This window comes from Solanum verrucosum, unplaced genomic scaffold (genome assembly GCF_900185275.1).
Source record: "Solanum verrucosum unplaced genomic scaffold, falcon-dt-bn FXZP01000196.1, whole genome shotgun sequence".
Lineage (NCBI taxonomy): Eukaryota > Viridiplantae > Streptophyta > Magnoliopsida > Solanales > Solanaceae > Solanum > Solanum verrucosum.
Window position 1 is genome coordinate 3,344,980 of NW_026020420.1, and position 14,178 is coordinate 3,359,157.

A 14,178-nucleotide genomic window follows, 5' to 3' on the forward strand; every position below is an offset into this window, starting at 1 on the left:
GTGATCAAGTGTTGAAATTTTTTGTGCAAACACCTTATTTAATATAGTAAAGTGATTTAATAAGGTCAAAAAGCATGTTAATTGATCATGAGTAAATGTTTAAAAAGTATATACAAACGCATACTATCATGTATCTATTAATTTATCATAAATATTGAGGGCGAATAATTTTTTATCAATAAAATCACAACGTTCGTTTTAGCAATAAGTTTAGCAATAAGTAGAGTGCAATGACCGGAAGATGGTTGTTAGTTGTTACTACTTACACCAAATTAAGCATTTTATACTGATGTCACAGACTATAAGACTTCAACTAACACTCCATACGACACTCGACAACTTACTCAGGATCATGACAGAGCAGTTAAAATTTAAAGTGAAACACACATATCATTGATTAAGTGAAAAGTAATAAAAGCGTTTATGAAGTGAAAATACGGTACTACTTTCTGATACCATTGTCTAAACACTAAACTATGTGCAATGACCCATAAAAAAAACTATAAATAACCTGTAAACATGAGAAATTGTTGCCTTCAAAGTTCACTGAAGAATAAAAATTTCTCTAAAGAGGGCAAAATTACAGAACAAATTACACTTAAACAAACCATTCCTGAGCTGCAGCACGCGACAAAGCAGTTATCAAATACATATATGAGTTACACACGGCTGCATTGCCAGTCATCTTCAACGATTCAACACACTGAAACCAACGAACAAAAACTAAGAGAAATGAATACCAGTATAACAAATGGTCATGGTTGTGGTCCACATATCCAGTTTTGGATTTGGGGTCTAATCCCACCTTAATGGAACAGGAATCGCGATGAATGTGTCCTTTTTAGCGTCCTTGTGTTGCAGCTGCTGCTAATCTCTGCCATCTTAGTTCTCGCTGCTCTTCCAGTTCAGTGGCCCGGGATGCTTTCTCAGAATACTGTCTTTGGCACTCATCGAACAGATCAGCATCCATTTCCATGAACATTTTGCGAACATTTACAGTCAGCCCATGGATAGCTTGATTCCAATGATTATCTATGTTCTTTTGCAGAGCATAAAAAATGATCGGGAAAATGACATTGCGGTTCTGCGCGATCAATCCCACTATGTGCTCATTGTTCCATAGAAATAGAGCTCGTTCTGCAACCTGAAATATGAATTTGCTTCAGAAATACCACAAGATACAATAGATTGCCATCTCATAATCCTACGAATTATTATCAGATGATATCAAAATAAAATTAATATAAAGTGTAACTTACTACTAGAGCATTTCTCAACAGAAAGCTGCTGCAAATGCACAAATGAAAAAAAGGACGAAAAACAAAAAGAATGGTTTTTACTGCACAAGCAAATAATGTTTCCAATGTCCACATGAAATATTTTGATTCACACCTATACTTGAACATGTATGTGCTTAAGACATCTAGTCGGTCTGATCAGAAATAGACGTTGCAATTGACCTTCTAGGAAAGAACAAAAGAATGAGACAAATGGACATTTAACCAAAGAATTTCACAACCACCACCTCTGGAGTACACAGCTAAAAACCTGTTACAGTCAAAAGCAAGCCGACTCACAAAGAAAGAAACTCTAAATAGATTTTTTTTTAAAAAGGATTCACTGAGAAGTTCAACTGAAATCACAAGAAAAGAACTCAGAATCTGACCCTTACCTAGTAGCTAACTTTCTTGGGTAACAGGACAAGATTCTAAAGCTTGATTGGGTAAATGTTCCAGGACAGAAGTGGCCAAAAGAGTAACTACAACTAAGGCAGCCTTTCATAATCTTCCCATCTCCAATCCATGTTAGGTTCCTTAGCAGTTCAAGGAACTCAAGAAAAATTCAAAACAGAAAAAAGAAAGCACCTCTAAAAAGTGCAAGCTTATAATTTGAACTGAACTACTCATGCAGCAATAGTAACTAGCAACGAAGTGCTGCCCATAAAAAGGATAGTAAAGTAGAATACATCCATATCCAAGCTCACTCTATGCTTTTAACACATCTTCTTGTGCTTCTCACCACAAAGCAAAAAAAGAAAATAGCAAAGTCGCTTCAGAACAGGAAAAGGAATTTTTACAATTTCACCTCCTAAGCAACGTAGCAGAAACAAAGCACTAGAACCCTAACACTCATTCACTTAATCAAGGGAAACACTGAAACAATAAGCTGAGAAAATACTGAAAACAGATATATGCTCATAACACAGGTAGGCCATTTCACTCCAGCTTCTAGTCCTTCGAAGAAAGCATCCATCATAATCCTTGATGAAGGTTGATGATATTGTGATTGCAGGTAGTGAAAGGATAGAAATAAACCTGAACCTGTAATCACTCTTTCACCAAGAATCTTGGAAAGCTGGGATACTTGTTGGGTATAACAGTAGAAAGAACAAAATCTGGAAAAAAAGGAAAAATATTCGCTCGATTGGCCTCTCTATAGTAATGAATGCCCCTCTTCTCTTCTCTGGCGTCTAAAATGAACAACCCTTCACACCTATAATGGGGGTATTGCATAAATAGACAGGTCACTCTGTGGGATTGACAATCTTTGCTCTATAATGTTAGGTCCCAATCTTTGTTATGACCCTTAGTTATAAACCTACTTCACAAGCACATAAAATTATTGTTAAGGCAAGTGAAGGTGATGGAACACGGGCATTTGGATGTGGTTGAAGGAGAACAAAATTAATTAGTACGATAATTAACAGCACACATTCAAGGGTATTTTGTAATGTACATCAAGAAAGGGAAGACAACACAATTAGTTTCACTATTTCACTTCCTATTCCCCTCAAATTCTAGAAACTACCCAAGAATCTCCTAAAGCTATTAAGACATTGATTTAGCTACTCCCCTCCCTCAAGGCAGCATTAGACTACATGCCCGTTTGGATTAACTTATTTTTAGGTGCTTTTGACTTGAAGTTTTTTTAGTATTGGAGGTGTTTGGAAAGGTTATAAAGTGTTTTTAAGCACCATTTTAGGTCAAAAAAGTTTTAAAGTAAGTCAAAAGTTAAAAGCAGGGTACCATCTACTTATGACATCTAACTTTTGACTTATAAGTTAACTTTTTATAAGCCCATCCAAGCAGGCCCTATCCCTCCGTTTCAATTTGTTTAATCTTACTTTCCTTTTAGTCCGTTTAAAGAAAAGAATGTCTCCTTCCTTTCCTGGCAACTCTTTAATTCTAACATTCCACATGGCATGTTTAAGACTGCAAGATTAAAGGACATTTTAGTACATTCCGTATATCTTTAATTTAAGACCAAAAGATTCAAAAGTTTATTTTGACTTTCTTAAACTCCCTGTCAAGTCAAAACCAGACAAACAAATTGAAAAAGGAGGGAGTAATATTTTCACCATTAAAAAAAAAGATTTAAGTATTTTTTTTGTCCAAAGCCAAGAATACCCGAGGGACAATGGCATACAATTTGAAACTCGATGGACAATGGTCCGTTCCCTATACCCTTATCCACACTTAAATACCAGCTTTTGTGTATGACACGGAAAAAAAAAGGAGAGAAGGAACTTGTAATTTGTTGTCTCTCATTAATGATTAAACAACACCTTTCTGGAAAGATGCTCTAATAAAGTGTGCTCTCCTCTTTTTCATTAGCTAGAGCTTCAAAGTTTGTGGTTTGTCAATTAGAATCAAGTAGTCACTACTTAATCAAAATTAAAAAAAAAATCAAGTTGACACAAGTCACATTAGAATTTGCAGTTTAGCAAGAATTCTCTCATGCATAAAAACTTTTCTTTTGAATTAAAATATCCGTCTCCACTACTTTTTAACACTATTTGATGATACAACTGCAGAAGACAAAAGTAAAGAGGCTAGTACCACATATATTTAGAAAGCAAGCAACACAATGGAAAGCCCAGTGAAGCTCATATGGCATATATATCAAGGGTTGAAAGTTATGCACCAAGAAAATAAAAATAAGTGTGAAAAGTTAGCTGATCTCTTCTTGTTTGGTAGACAAGTTCTTACTGGCCAAAAGGTGATAACATAACCCTGAAGCTATGGTAACTGAAAAGGGTAGCTCCACCTCTTAAATTTGTTTTCACTTTCCCCTCAATAAGAACTAATACATTGGTCCAGAACAAATTGAGACAGCCAAAAAATTTTCCACTTAAATGGATTATGTACAGACATAAAATAAAGTAAAGCTTTTTTCTGAAACTTATTACTACCATCAAAGCACCACATTTCATTTTGATAGTACGCTATTGATCGAGTATGAGCAGTATAATGAGGAAATTCCTCTTTTGGGGAGTTATAAGTTACATCAACCCTAGATAATCAGCTAGGTGATGAGACCTCAGGAAGAAGGTACCCTCTATCTTGACATATAAATAGATGGCAGGCCAAAAGACGCTAACTAGACCTCTAATGTTACTCAAGCGCGAGGACAAAATGATTCACGTGTAACTATATTAGATACTGATTTTTGATAAAGCATTTGTGACATAATTATTTTATATGAACGATAGCATGAGCGCCAAGAATATGACAACACTCTTTCCATACAAGAAGTCAAGAAGCAAAAATGGTAGCTGATAAGACTAAATTTCTCCGCATTCTAATGTTCATGTGGCAGTTCTAAGTTGGATAGTAGAAGACAGTTGTAGCCTCGTGGACTTGCAACAGAAATAGCGGACAAGAAACTTATACTAGAATAGTTACGACAAAAGTAGTACTTGACAAAAAAGAAAGATATTTATGATAAAAACAGACTGGACGGAGATAGTAATGTGCAACTGTTAACAAACAATTTTGCTAAGAACCTACAACAACGTGATACGTCAATTGTCCTTTAGTGAAAATGGGAAAACGAGGACAAAAAAGCAGCCTACAGGGAGGGAGTACCGTCAGTAGGAAGTTAGCAGTATGAAAAAAGAAACTCATCTTTGTCATGTGGAAGATAATAGAATCTATGAAAAAGTCACAAAGCACATCCTCAAATCCAAAGAGTTTTTACTGATCCTCTCAGGCCTGCATAAGGTGCCTTCAGAGAAACATCCAATTCTTAGATTTATTTTATGATAATCGTAGTGTCCAGGTCAGCTTGCGCGTACCTCGACTAATTTCACAAGGCTACTATCTCCTACCAACACAAGTACCGTGTAACTCTGTCCACCAAAGCTTGGACAGATGGAACACCCAATACATGGATAAGTTAACGGAATATGACAAATCAGAAGGAAATACTATTAAAACTGGATAGAGATAACATAATGGCACACCGGAGAAATGCCAATTGTTCCTATCTAACCACTATCTACTTCATTTCTTCACTTATTAACACAGTTATACATGTGAACACAATCATTTGAAAATGCTTCTCCAGAAACAAACAAAAAAGAGTAAGAAAGAGCAACTTTATAGGATCTAACCAACCAAAAAAACAGAAAGCGCAGTCACATCAATTTTCTATTCTATCCACAGTTCAAAGCAAATGTATATTTAATCGACAATTGAAATGGATAAAAGCTGAGTTACTGATGAATAGTAAATTGATAAACAGAAGATGCATGAAGCAAATAACAAATAAACACTACAAATTTCCCTTAACCTGGAAGTGTGGGCTGTTAAGGCAACGAGCAATCTGTCTAAAAAGAGGAACCATGCAACGCTGAAACTCTGCCGCCTGTGTGGTCTCCAACACTTCTTCAAGCTCCTGAAGAAAGAGGACTTCTTTTTGGCAATTAGTGACAGGCCAGTATTTCAACAAACCCCTTATAACCGTATCAGACAACTTGTAATCCTTTTCAACAAACTGAACAATACAGTAGGATAACTGCTGATGATACATTGCAACCGATTTCGGCTTGTGCAGTGGTATGAGTGCCCGAACAAGGAATAGCTTGTGTTCCTCTTTCATGGGTAACGCAAAACCATTTATAATACTCCCTAGAATCTCTAGTAATTCACCTATCCCACTGTGCCTCTCTGTCTCATAAATAAACCTATAAAAGATGTTATTGATTCCCTTCCTTATAAATGGTCTATGCACCATAAACTTCCCATATACGCGGTGAAGTATTGTTTTCAAATACTCTCTTTCCCTTGGGTCCTCGGAATCAAACAAATCCAATAACTTCAATACAAATGAGTGATCAATAAAGCGTTTAGCTAACTTTGTATCAGTATCTGATGAAACCACATACCTCAACAGCAATTCATACACAAGCTGTAAATGAGGCCAAGATGGCTCGAGACATGGCTCATCCTCTTCCTGTTCCACATTTTCGGATCCTGTATTCTCATGAGACGCCGGAGGTAAACAACGAAATATATTCACTGATATCATCTTTACCATTTCTTCTTGATTACTTTCACTGATTTTTCCAGCACCAGATTGAACATAATCTACAAGCTCCACAAGTGTTTGCCTCTTTATCTCTTTCTCCCTTACCAATTTCATCGTATCAGTAAAATCAAACTGAAAACAACAAATCTGTAGTTTCCTAAAATACAAGACTTGACGTTCGGATATCGGCACATCACGAAACAAGGGAAGGTTCTCAATGTTTCCCGGTGCTGGAGCTGCAGATGTCATCACTGAAGGTGTCTGTTGTGATTGAATCGAATTCGTTACCATGTTTCCTCTCGAAGCATGATTCACCACCACATCAGACGTCGAAACATTGCCGGAATTCCTACCTCCCGCCGGCGGCGCGTGACCAAAATCAGATACTTCTGATTTAGGCACCTTTTTATGCCCTCGCTTTATGATATTTTTCAACATTATCCCTTCCAATCAATACAAAAACCCTAACTATAACTTTTACCTACCTATAGATTTCAAAAACCTCAACTAAAAACAGAAACTTTTCGTTAGCAAACAGAGATCAAGAAGATAAAAGAGCTTTAATAATTGCAATGTGTAGTTCACAAGTACCTGATTTTACCATACATGAAATCAAAATCTATAATCGGAGATGAGAAACATCACCGTCTGGAAATTTCAATTAGTGTGTAGTAACGGCGATCCATGACCGCCGGAGAACGGGAAAATGATCGGAGGGAGTGGAATTTTCCGGCGATCAATAGAGATAATGAGGGGTAGAAAAAGTAAAATAGATGTTACAGAAATTTGAAGTAGAAGAAAAGAGAGAGAGAGAGAGAGTGACGAAAGTGGGATAATTAAAAATTGAGGGGACGCTAATGAAAATGATGGATTGAAAATGCGCTTTTTTGACATTTCACGGAATATATTTTTCTTCTTATCCGTTTGTGCTAAGATAAGTTCGTTCAATATAATACACTGTCCGTTCGATATATTTTATTTAGACACTCAAATTAAATTTTACTCTTATCGAACATTTCAACAATTTCTAATAAAATATTTTAGTTCGATACCTTGATTATTTTTTTCTCTTTCTATGTGTTTTCATTCGCATATTATATAATTAAGTTAATTATATAGAATATATATATTATTTTATTCAATTATAGTATTTGGCTCAATGAGACGTAAAACTCTAGTTATTTTTAAATAAAATTATATATTTTATGTGATTAATTTAATTATTTAATAGATGAATAAACATATGTGCAAGATTATTTCTAAATTTGAATTGAAAGTGTCTAATTGAAATATTTTATTAAGAATTAAAGATATTTAATTGAAACTTGACCTAGTTTAGAATGTCTAAATGTAGTAATGTATTAAGACATTATATTCTATAAGAGATAATGATCAAAATATGTCTTGAACTATCTTCTTCTTCTTTTTTCGAGTTTCACATATGAATTATTAGTTATTTATTTTTCTCTTGATCTATCATCATTTATGTATTAATTATTAGTTGTTTCTTTTTTTATTTATTTAAACGACAGTAATAGTTCAAATAAAAAAAATTGATAATAAGATATATTAAATACATAAATAATAATACTTCAGTTTTTTTAGAAAAATAGGACAATTTAAGGTTGGAATGTCAACCTCTAAAATAGAAATAGTTCAAATATATTTTGACCACTTAACTCATTCTATAGTTAAACCAATTAATACTATCAGTATTATCAGATAAAGTCAACTGATTAAGAGTAGTATTAGTAGAAAGATGGATGAACTATTTTCCTTTTATTTTTTTTAGTGCTCATCAATTTCGATGGGCTCATGGTAAAAAGAACCTATGTAATTCAATATATTATAACTTGTTAATATTATTTTATGATATCAATCAATGTCATTTTAAAAGAGTTATATGTTATCAATTATCACTAAAATAAATAGTTCGACTTCATTATATTTCAGCATGAATTTATAGTTGCATTATTCTTTTACACATTCTTCTCAAATCCACTTATGAAATTACATTAAAAATGCGGAAGGAGTATTACAAAGGGAAAATTATACATAATGGCAAACTATTAATTCAAATTAAATGGTATAACCACACTTTGATTTAATTGTGCCCTGTAGCAAACTGTTTGTCAGTCGCCTCTCTCCCTCAAACTCTCGCTCGCCACTCTCCCTCTCTCGCTCGCTCTCTCTATCGCTCACCTCTCTCGCTTTATACAAACAGAAATGTATAAATTGTGTTTATGTTTGTATAAAGCGAGAGAAAATTGTATATACACATGCAAATACATATATCTTCGTCCTATACACTTATAATTATACAATACAAATATTCTCCTGTCCAGTTCTCTTTTGCCTTTCTCTCTTTCTCGCTTTATACAAACGCAGATTATACAAAATACAATGTATAATTTATGTTTGTATAAAGCGAGAGAGAGAACGATATTTGATATACAAACGTTTTATTTCGATTCAATTGTATACAAATTCAAATTTTATACAGATATACAAACACATAAAATTAAATTGAGAGACTCTCAACGATTTATACAAACGAGAGGCTGACAACAATTTATACAAATGGTCTGTCAGCGAAATTATATAAATCTGAAGAGGAGCCAGCGAATTATACAATTGCTTCTTTTGTATATATGTATAGCGAAATAGCCTAGTCATAGCATGTTTGCTATGGAACGCAGTTATGCAAACTTTGCTATAACATACAAATATGAATTTTGTATTTGCTATATGTGAAAGTTGTTCTATTACAAACAACAAATTAGCCCAACATAAAATGAGGTATCACTTAAAAGATTTCAAAATAGTGCAAACATGAGTTTGACTGACTAAAAATTTGTCATGAGTTGTTAAACAATACCACTCATACTTTAGTAGGTAAAAGCCAATTCAAGACAAGTATTACCAATTCAAATTTTCACTTGTCCTCATTTTTAGAATATTTAATTTTTATTTTTTTTCTATTGAATATCTATCGTAATTTTTAATATGTAATATTAATATATTTTTAATTTTTGTATATACTTAAATCAAATAGTATGTACCTTCACTATTCCACCAAATACTACTACCTCGCATCGGTACAATAAACTAAGATTGATTAATTTGGCAAGATAGCAATTGCTGATCTACCACTATATATTATTACCCTTATTTGACAGTCAACACATGACAAATTAGTAACTCATGTTTTGCTTTATTCATCAATCATGTTTTTTAATATATTTGGCTTGATAAGATTTTCTTTAATTGAGTGTCTTAATTTGTAGATAATATTTCAAGCTCAAATTGTTTAGATTTATTAAATAATTAATGTTTGAAAATGTATAATCTTAATTTTGAAATCTTTTAAAGTAAATCACTACAATATTGGTGATTTAGACTTGTTTTTATAATTCAAAATAATATAAAATAGGTAAATATTATACAAATAATAGAATGATTCTCCAATTGGGATATTCAATCGGATGAACTCTTAATTCAATTGTTTAAATATTTTTACTATTTCTAGAATAAGTTTAATAGTCTATATAATAATCGACTGAATTTAAAAAATATTCTAAAAAATATAAAATTAATAAAAACTTAACTAAAATCTAAACACTTGTAATATTGTGTGACGTACAATAACCTATATAAGACTACTAATTCTTATGAAACACAAATTGTCACATTGTCAATTAACAAGATTGATTATCGAAACAGAAGGGATAGGAGTAATACTAGTGTCCAAAAAAATTTGTTCAACTAGCTAAATATATATGTATTTTGTTAAATAACTATTAATACTGTTACACCCTCTTTTATGTTGGGCTTTTTCAACTTAAATAATGGTATTAAATATGAATTATTTATTTAACAAAATAAGAATTCCCACAGAAAATTGGGTAATGGTGCTGTAAGTCATCCTTTTGAATTATTAATAAAAAGAATTTTTTTTTTAATTAAAATACAAAAATAAAATATCAGTAAGTAATTCTGTAAAATTATTAGGAGTATATTTGTGACTCGTAAGTTTAACAATTTGATTAGTCCTAACTAAGATGTCTAGTGACAATTTCGACCCCATACGCCATTAAGATGCATAAATGCAACATCCCTCTGGGTCTTTCCGTTTCTAGTACAGATCAAATCACAGGATCTCTGTATCTATGTACTGATGAGCTATATCTCCCGGACGAAAGACTTCTAAACCCTAATTATCACATCTAAAAATTGAGTCTGCTCATTTCGGTTAAACCAAAGATTATCATTTTATTTAAAGTGTTTGGATCTCAATTTATGTACCACATCTAAAAAGTGAGTTTACTCGTTCCAGTTAAATCAAATATTATCATTTTATTATAAACCAATGATTATCATTTTATTAAAAGTGTTTGGTTTCCAAATAAATAATATCTCTCGGGGCATTGATTTAAACAGAGGCGTATGTACATGAAGGGGAGGGGGTTCACATGCACCCATCCTCCCCTTCCTAACCCCTATATAATACTACTATTTTTCTAATTATCTTTTTAAATTTGTATTGGTGAACCCAAGGTTAAAAAGAATACTCTAGTACATTGATAAGTAAGTACAAATAGGGGTGCATAACTTATAGATTTGTGGTTCAAATTTTTCTATCCACATTTTTAATTTTTAATTAATATAACAAAATGTGCCACTTTTCATAGATCTTTTTAATAATTTATAAATAAAAAGAGGTTCAAATACCCATATTTTTAGGTTGCATTAGCTATGTCTAGACCTTAAGCTAGAAGTGTCAAGAAAGTCAAATTATATTTTTTACTTTATTTTTCTCCTTTCCTTCTTTATTTAGACGTTTTTCTTATTTATTTTTTTTAACTTTTTCTTTTGACTTTTCAAAGCCTTAAACTAAAAGGTAAAAAGGAGTAACGACATCATATTGTTCTTCTTTTGGCTTCATTCCACATTTTCACTTTGTTGTTCATGGTGAAGTAGAAGTGAGATTTGAGAATAAGTAACAAGGTATGTTATCTAAAAAAAAAAATTATTTATTAATGTACTTCATTTGTTTTATATGTTTTTCTTGATTTATGAAGTGGTTCCATTATTTGATTGCTTGAATATTTAAATTTATAAGAATTTCTTGATTTCTAAATAGTTATCTAATAATTGTGATTCTTTTATTAGTAAACTTGTTATTTGTGCTAATATTCTTAAAAATTATTTTGTTTTTATAAGATTGAATGGAAGTGTGAATATTTAATTTTGTAGCATGTAGGTAAAATAATTCTTACAATCAATTCATCAAATCACAAATGGATAAGTTTCTCATCAAGTTACCAAAGCCAAAAGATGGCCAACCAAGTTCTAGCTCTAATCAACCATTTGTGAGTTCACAAGTTGCTCCGGAAGTTCAAAGACATACAAATTCTTTTCCACTTTCAAATATGGATAATATGCTTGATTTTAAATCTCTTGAAGCAGATCCCAAAGATCGAATGCCTATTTCATCTTATGGTCCTAATATTCGAGATGCGGTAAGGAGGTATTACATTCAAAAAAAGCCATGTCAACCTGTTGATCATATCTTCCCTAAAACTAAGTTTGGAGATAAAATGCGTCAATTTCGACCAACTTGATTTAAGAGAAGATCTCAATGGTTGGAATATAGCATTAAAGCAGACGCGACATTTTGTTTGTGTTGTTATTTGTTCAAGAATGAACTTGAAAGTCGTGGAAATGTCGGAGATTCATTTACAAGAGATGGTTTTAGGTGTTGGAACAAAGCTTTAGAAAGATTCAAAAAACGTGTTGGTAAGGTAAATAGTATCCATCATAAATGTTGCAATAGGATGCAAGATTTGAAAAACCAACGACAATCGATCCAATCTTCTTTTGACAAGCAAAGTGAAAAGGCAAGAAGTGATTATCTGATGCGTTTAAATGCCTCAATTGATGTAGCAAGATTTCTCTTGACATCGGGATTTCCATTTCGTGGACATGATGAAAGTGAAGGTTCCGAATATAAGGGTGCTTTTCTTGAACTTTTGAAATGGTATGGGGATAGAAGTTTTGATGTGGGAAGAGTAATATTAAGTAATGCTCCACAAAATGATATGATGATTTGTCCGACAATTCAAAAAGATATTGTGGAGGCTTGTGCTAAAGAAACAACTAAGGCTATCATTGAAGACTTGGACGGTGATTATTTTGGAATATTAGTTGATGAATCAAAGGATGTTTCTCATAAGGAGCAAATGGCTCTAATTTTGAGATATGTCAACAAAAGTGGAATGGTGGTAGAGTGATTCCTGGGTATTGTCCACGTAAATGATACATCTTCTCAATCATTAAAAAAGGCAATTTATTATTTGCTTTTGGATCACTCATTATGTACATTCAAAATACGTGGTCAAGGTTATGATGGGGCTAGTAATATGCAAGGGGAAATAAATGGTCGCAAGTCTTTGATTTTACAAGATACGTCATCTGCATATTCTATTAACTGTTTTGTTCACCAATTGCAATTGGCACTTGTAGGTCTTTCCAAAAAGAATTCGAATGTGGATAATTTTTTTTATGTTCTCACTAATATTTTGAATACTATTGGAGCTTCATTTAAACGCAGAGATTCACTTCGACAACATCAAGAAGATAAGTTGGAAGAGTTGCTTAAATTTGGAGAAGTTCATACAAGGCAGGGTTTGAATCAAGAATGTGGCCTCCAATGACCGGGTGATACTCGTTGGGGGTCTCATTTTAAAACCTTGGACAATTTCCTGATTCTTTTTTCTTCAATTGTTAATGTGCTGAAGGATATGAAACGTGATTGTCCATATCATCTTGATAGATTTGCGGCGGAAAATCTTTTGAGCAAGATTCATGAATTTGAATTTGTCTTTATGTTGCACTTGATGTTTAAGGTGTTGCTATTGACGAATGAGTTGAATAAAGTTTTACAAAAGAAAGATCAAGATATCGTTAATGCTATAGGATTGCTTGACCTTACAAAGAAACGATTGCAAATGATGAGAGAGGATGAATGGGACTCTATGATGAATGAGGTTAGCTTATTTTATGGTAAACATGGAATTTCAATTCCCAAAATGAATGAAGACTACTCTAATGGAAAGTCGAAGCGTAAGAGGTTCAATATTTCATATTTGCATCACTTTCGTGTGGAAGTATTTTATGCCGTCATTGATTTGGCACTTCAAGAACTCAATAATCATTTTGATATGGTGACTAGTGACTTGCTCCTCGGTATGGCTAGTTTGAGTCCGGTTGATTCATTTGCTAATTTTCACAAGGATAGGATAATGAAACTAGTTGAGTACTACCCAAGTGAGTTTGGTGATAAAAAGCTTCAGGAACTCAATTTTCAACTTGATTTTTACTGCAAAATAGTAATTGTATGGGGGGATTGGGTTATGACTCAACTAGTGGTGACTATAAGATCTTGTTTATTAATGGAGAAGAATTACTTGGTGGTCAAATTCTCACGTTGAAAAGTGGTTCCTGGAGAAATATTGATAAACATTCTTGTGGGGTTGAGAGTTGGCTGGGTGGTATAAGTTTTGCTTTAGCAGTAGTAAACGATGCATTTCATTAGATTTGTATATCCGGAGACTATGATAGTAAGTTCAAGAACTTTTTATTTGGTTTCATTTAGCATTTCAAATGAAGTGTACACAAAGATGTCATTACCAAAGAAAATATTAGGAGGCTTGGAGGGCAACATGCTTGTTGGTGTTTCTGTATTGGACGGAATGCTTTGTGCTTATTCTAGCTATGGTCATGCTAGTAACCGTGCTTTTGAAATATGGGTATTGAAAGACTATGGTATCAATGAATCTTGAAATTCATTGTTTATTAAACACC

At 32.9% G+C, this 14,178-nt stretch overlaps 2 protein-coding genes across 2 annotated transcripts; one reads left to right on the plus strand and one right to left on the minus strand.

Annotated features, from left to right (window-relative positions):
- Positions 1-493: 493 nt before the first annotated feature.
- LOC125840998 (serine/threonine protein phosphatase 2A 57 kDa regulatory subunit B' beta isoform-like) lies at positions 494-6,938 on the minus strand. The gene is made up of 3 exons (XM_049519994.1): positions 5,575-6,938; positions 806-1,144; positions 494-703 (listed from the first exon to the last, which is right to left on the minus strand). Exons 1-2 carry the CDS (start codon positions 6,748-6,750, stop codon positions 842-844), a joined length of 1,479 nt encoding a protein of 492 aa, XP_049375951.1. The 5' UTR covers positions 6,751-6,938; the 3' UTR covers positions 494-703; positions 806-841.
- A 4,674-nt stretch (positions 6,939-11,612) lies between these two features.
- LOC125806939 (uncharacterized) lies at positions 11,613-14,156 on the plus strand. The gene is made up of 4 exons (XM_049486690.1): positions 11,613-11,842; positions 12,149-12,596; positions 13,113-13,641; positions 13,984-14,156. The coding sequence occupies exons 1-4, from the start codon at positions 11,613-11,615 to the stop codon at positions 14,154-14,156; spliced, it is 1,380 nt and encodes a 459-aa protein (XP_049342647.1).
- The last annotated feature ends 22 nt before the right edge of the window (positions 14,157-14,178 follow it).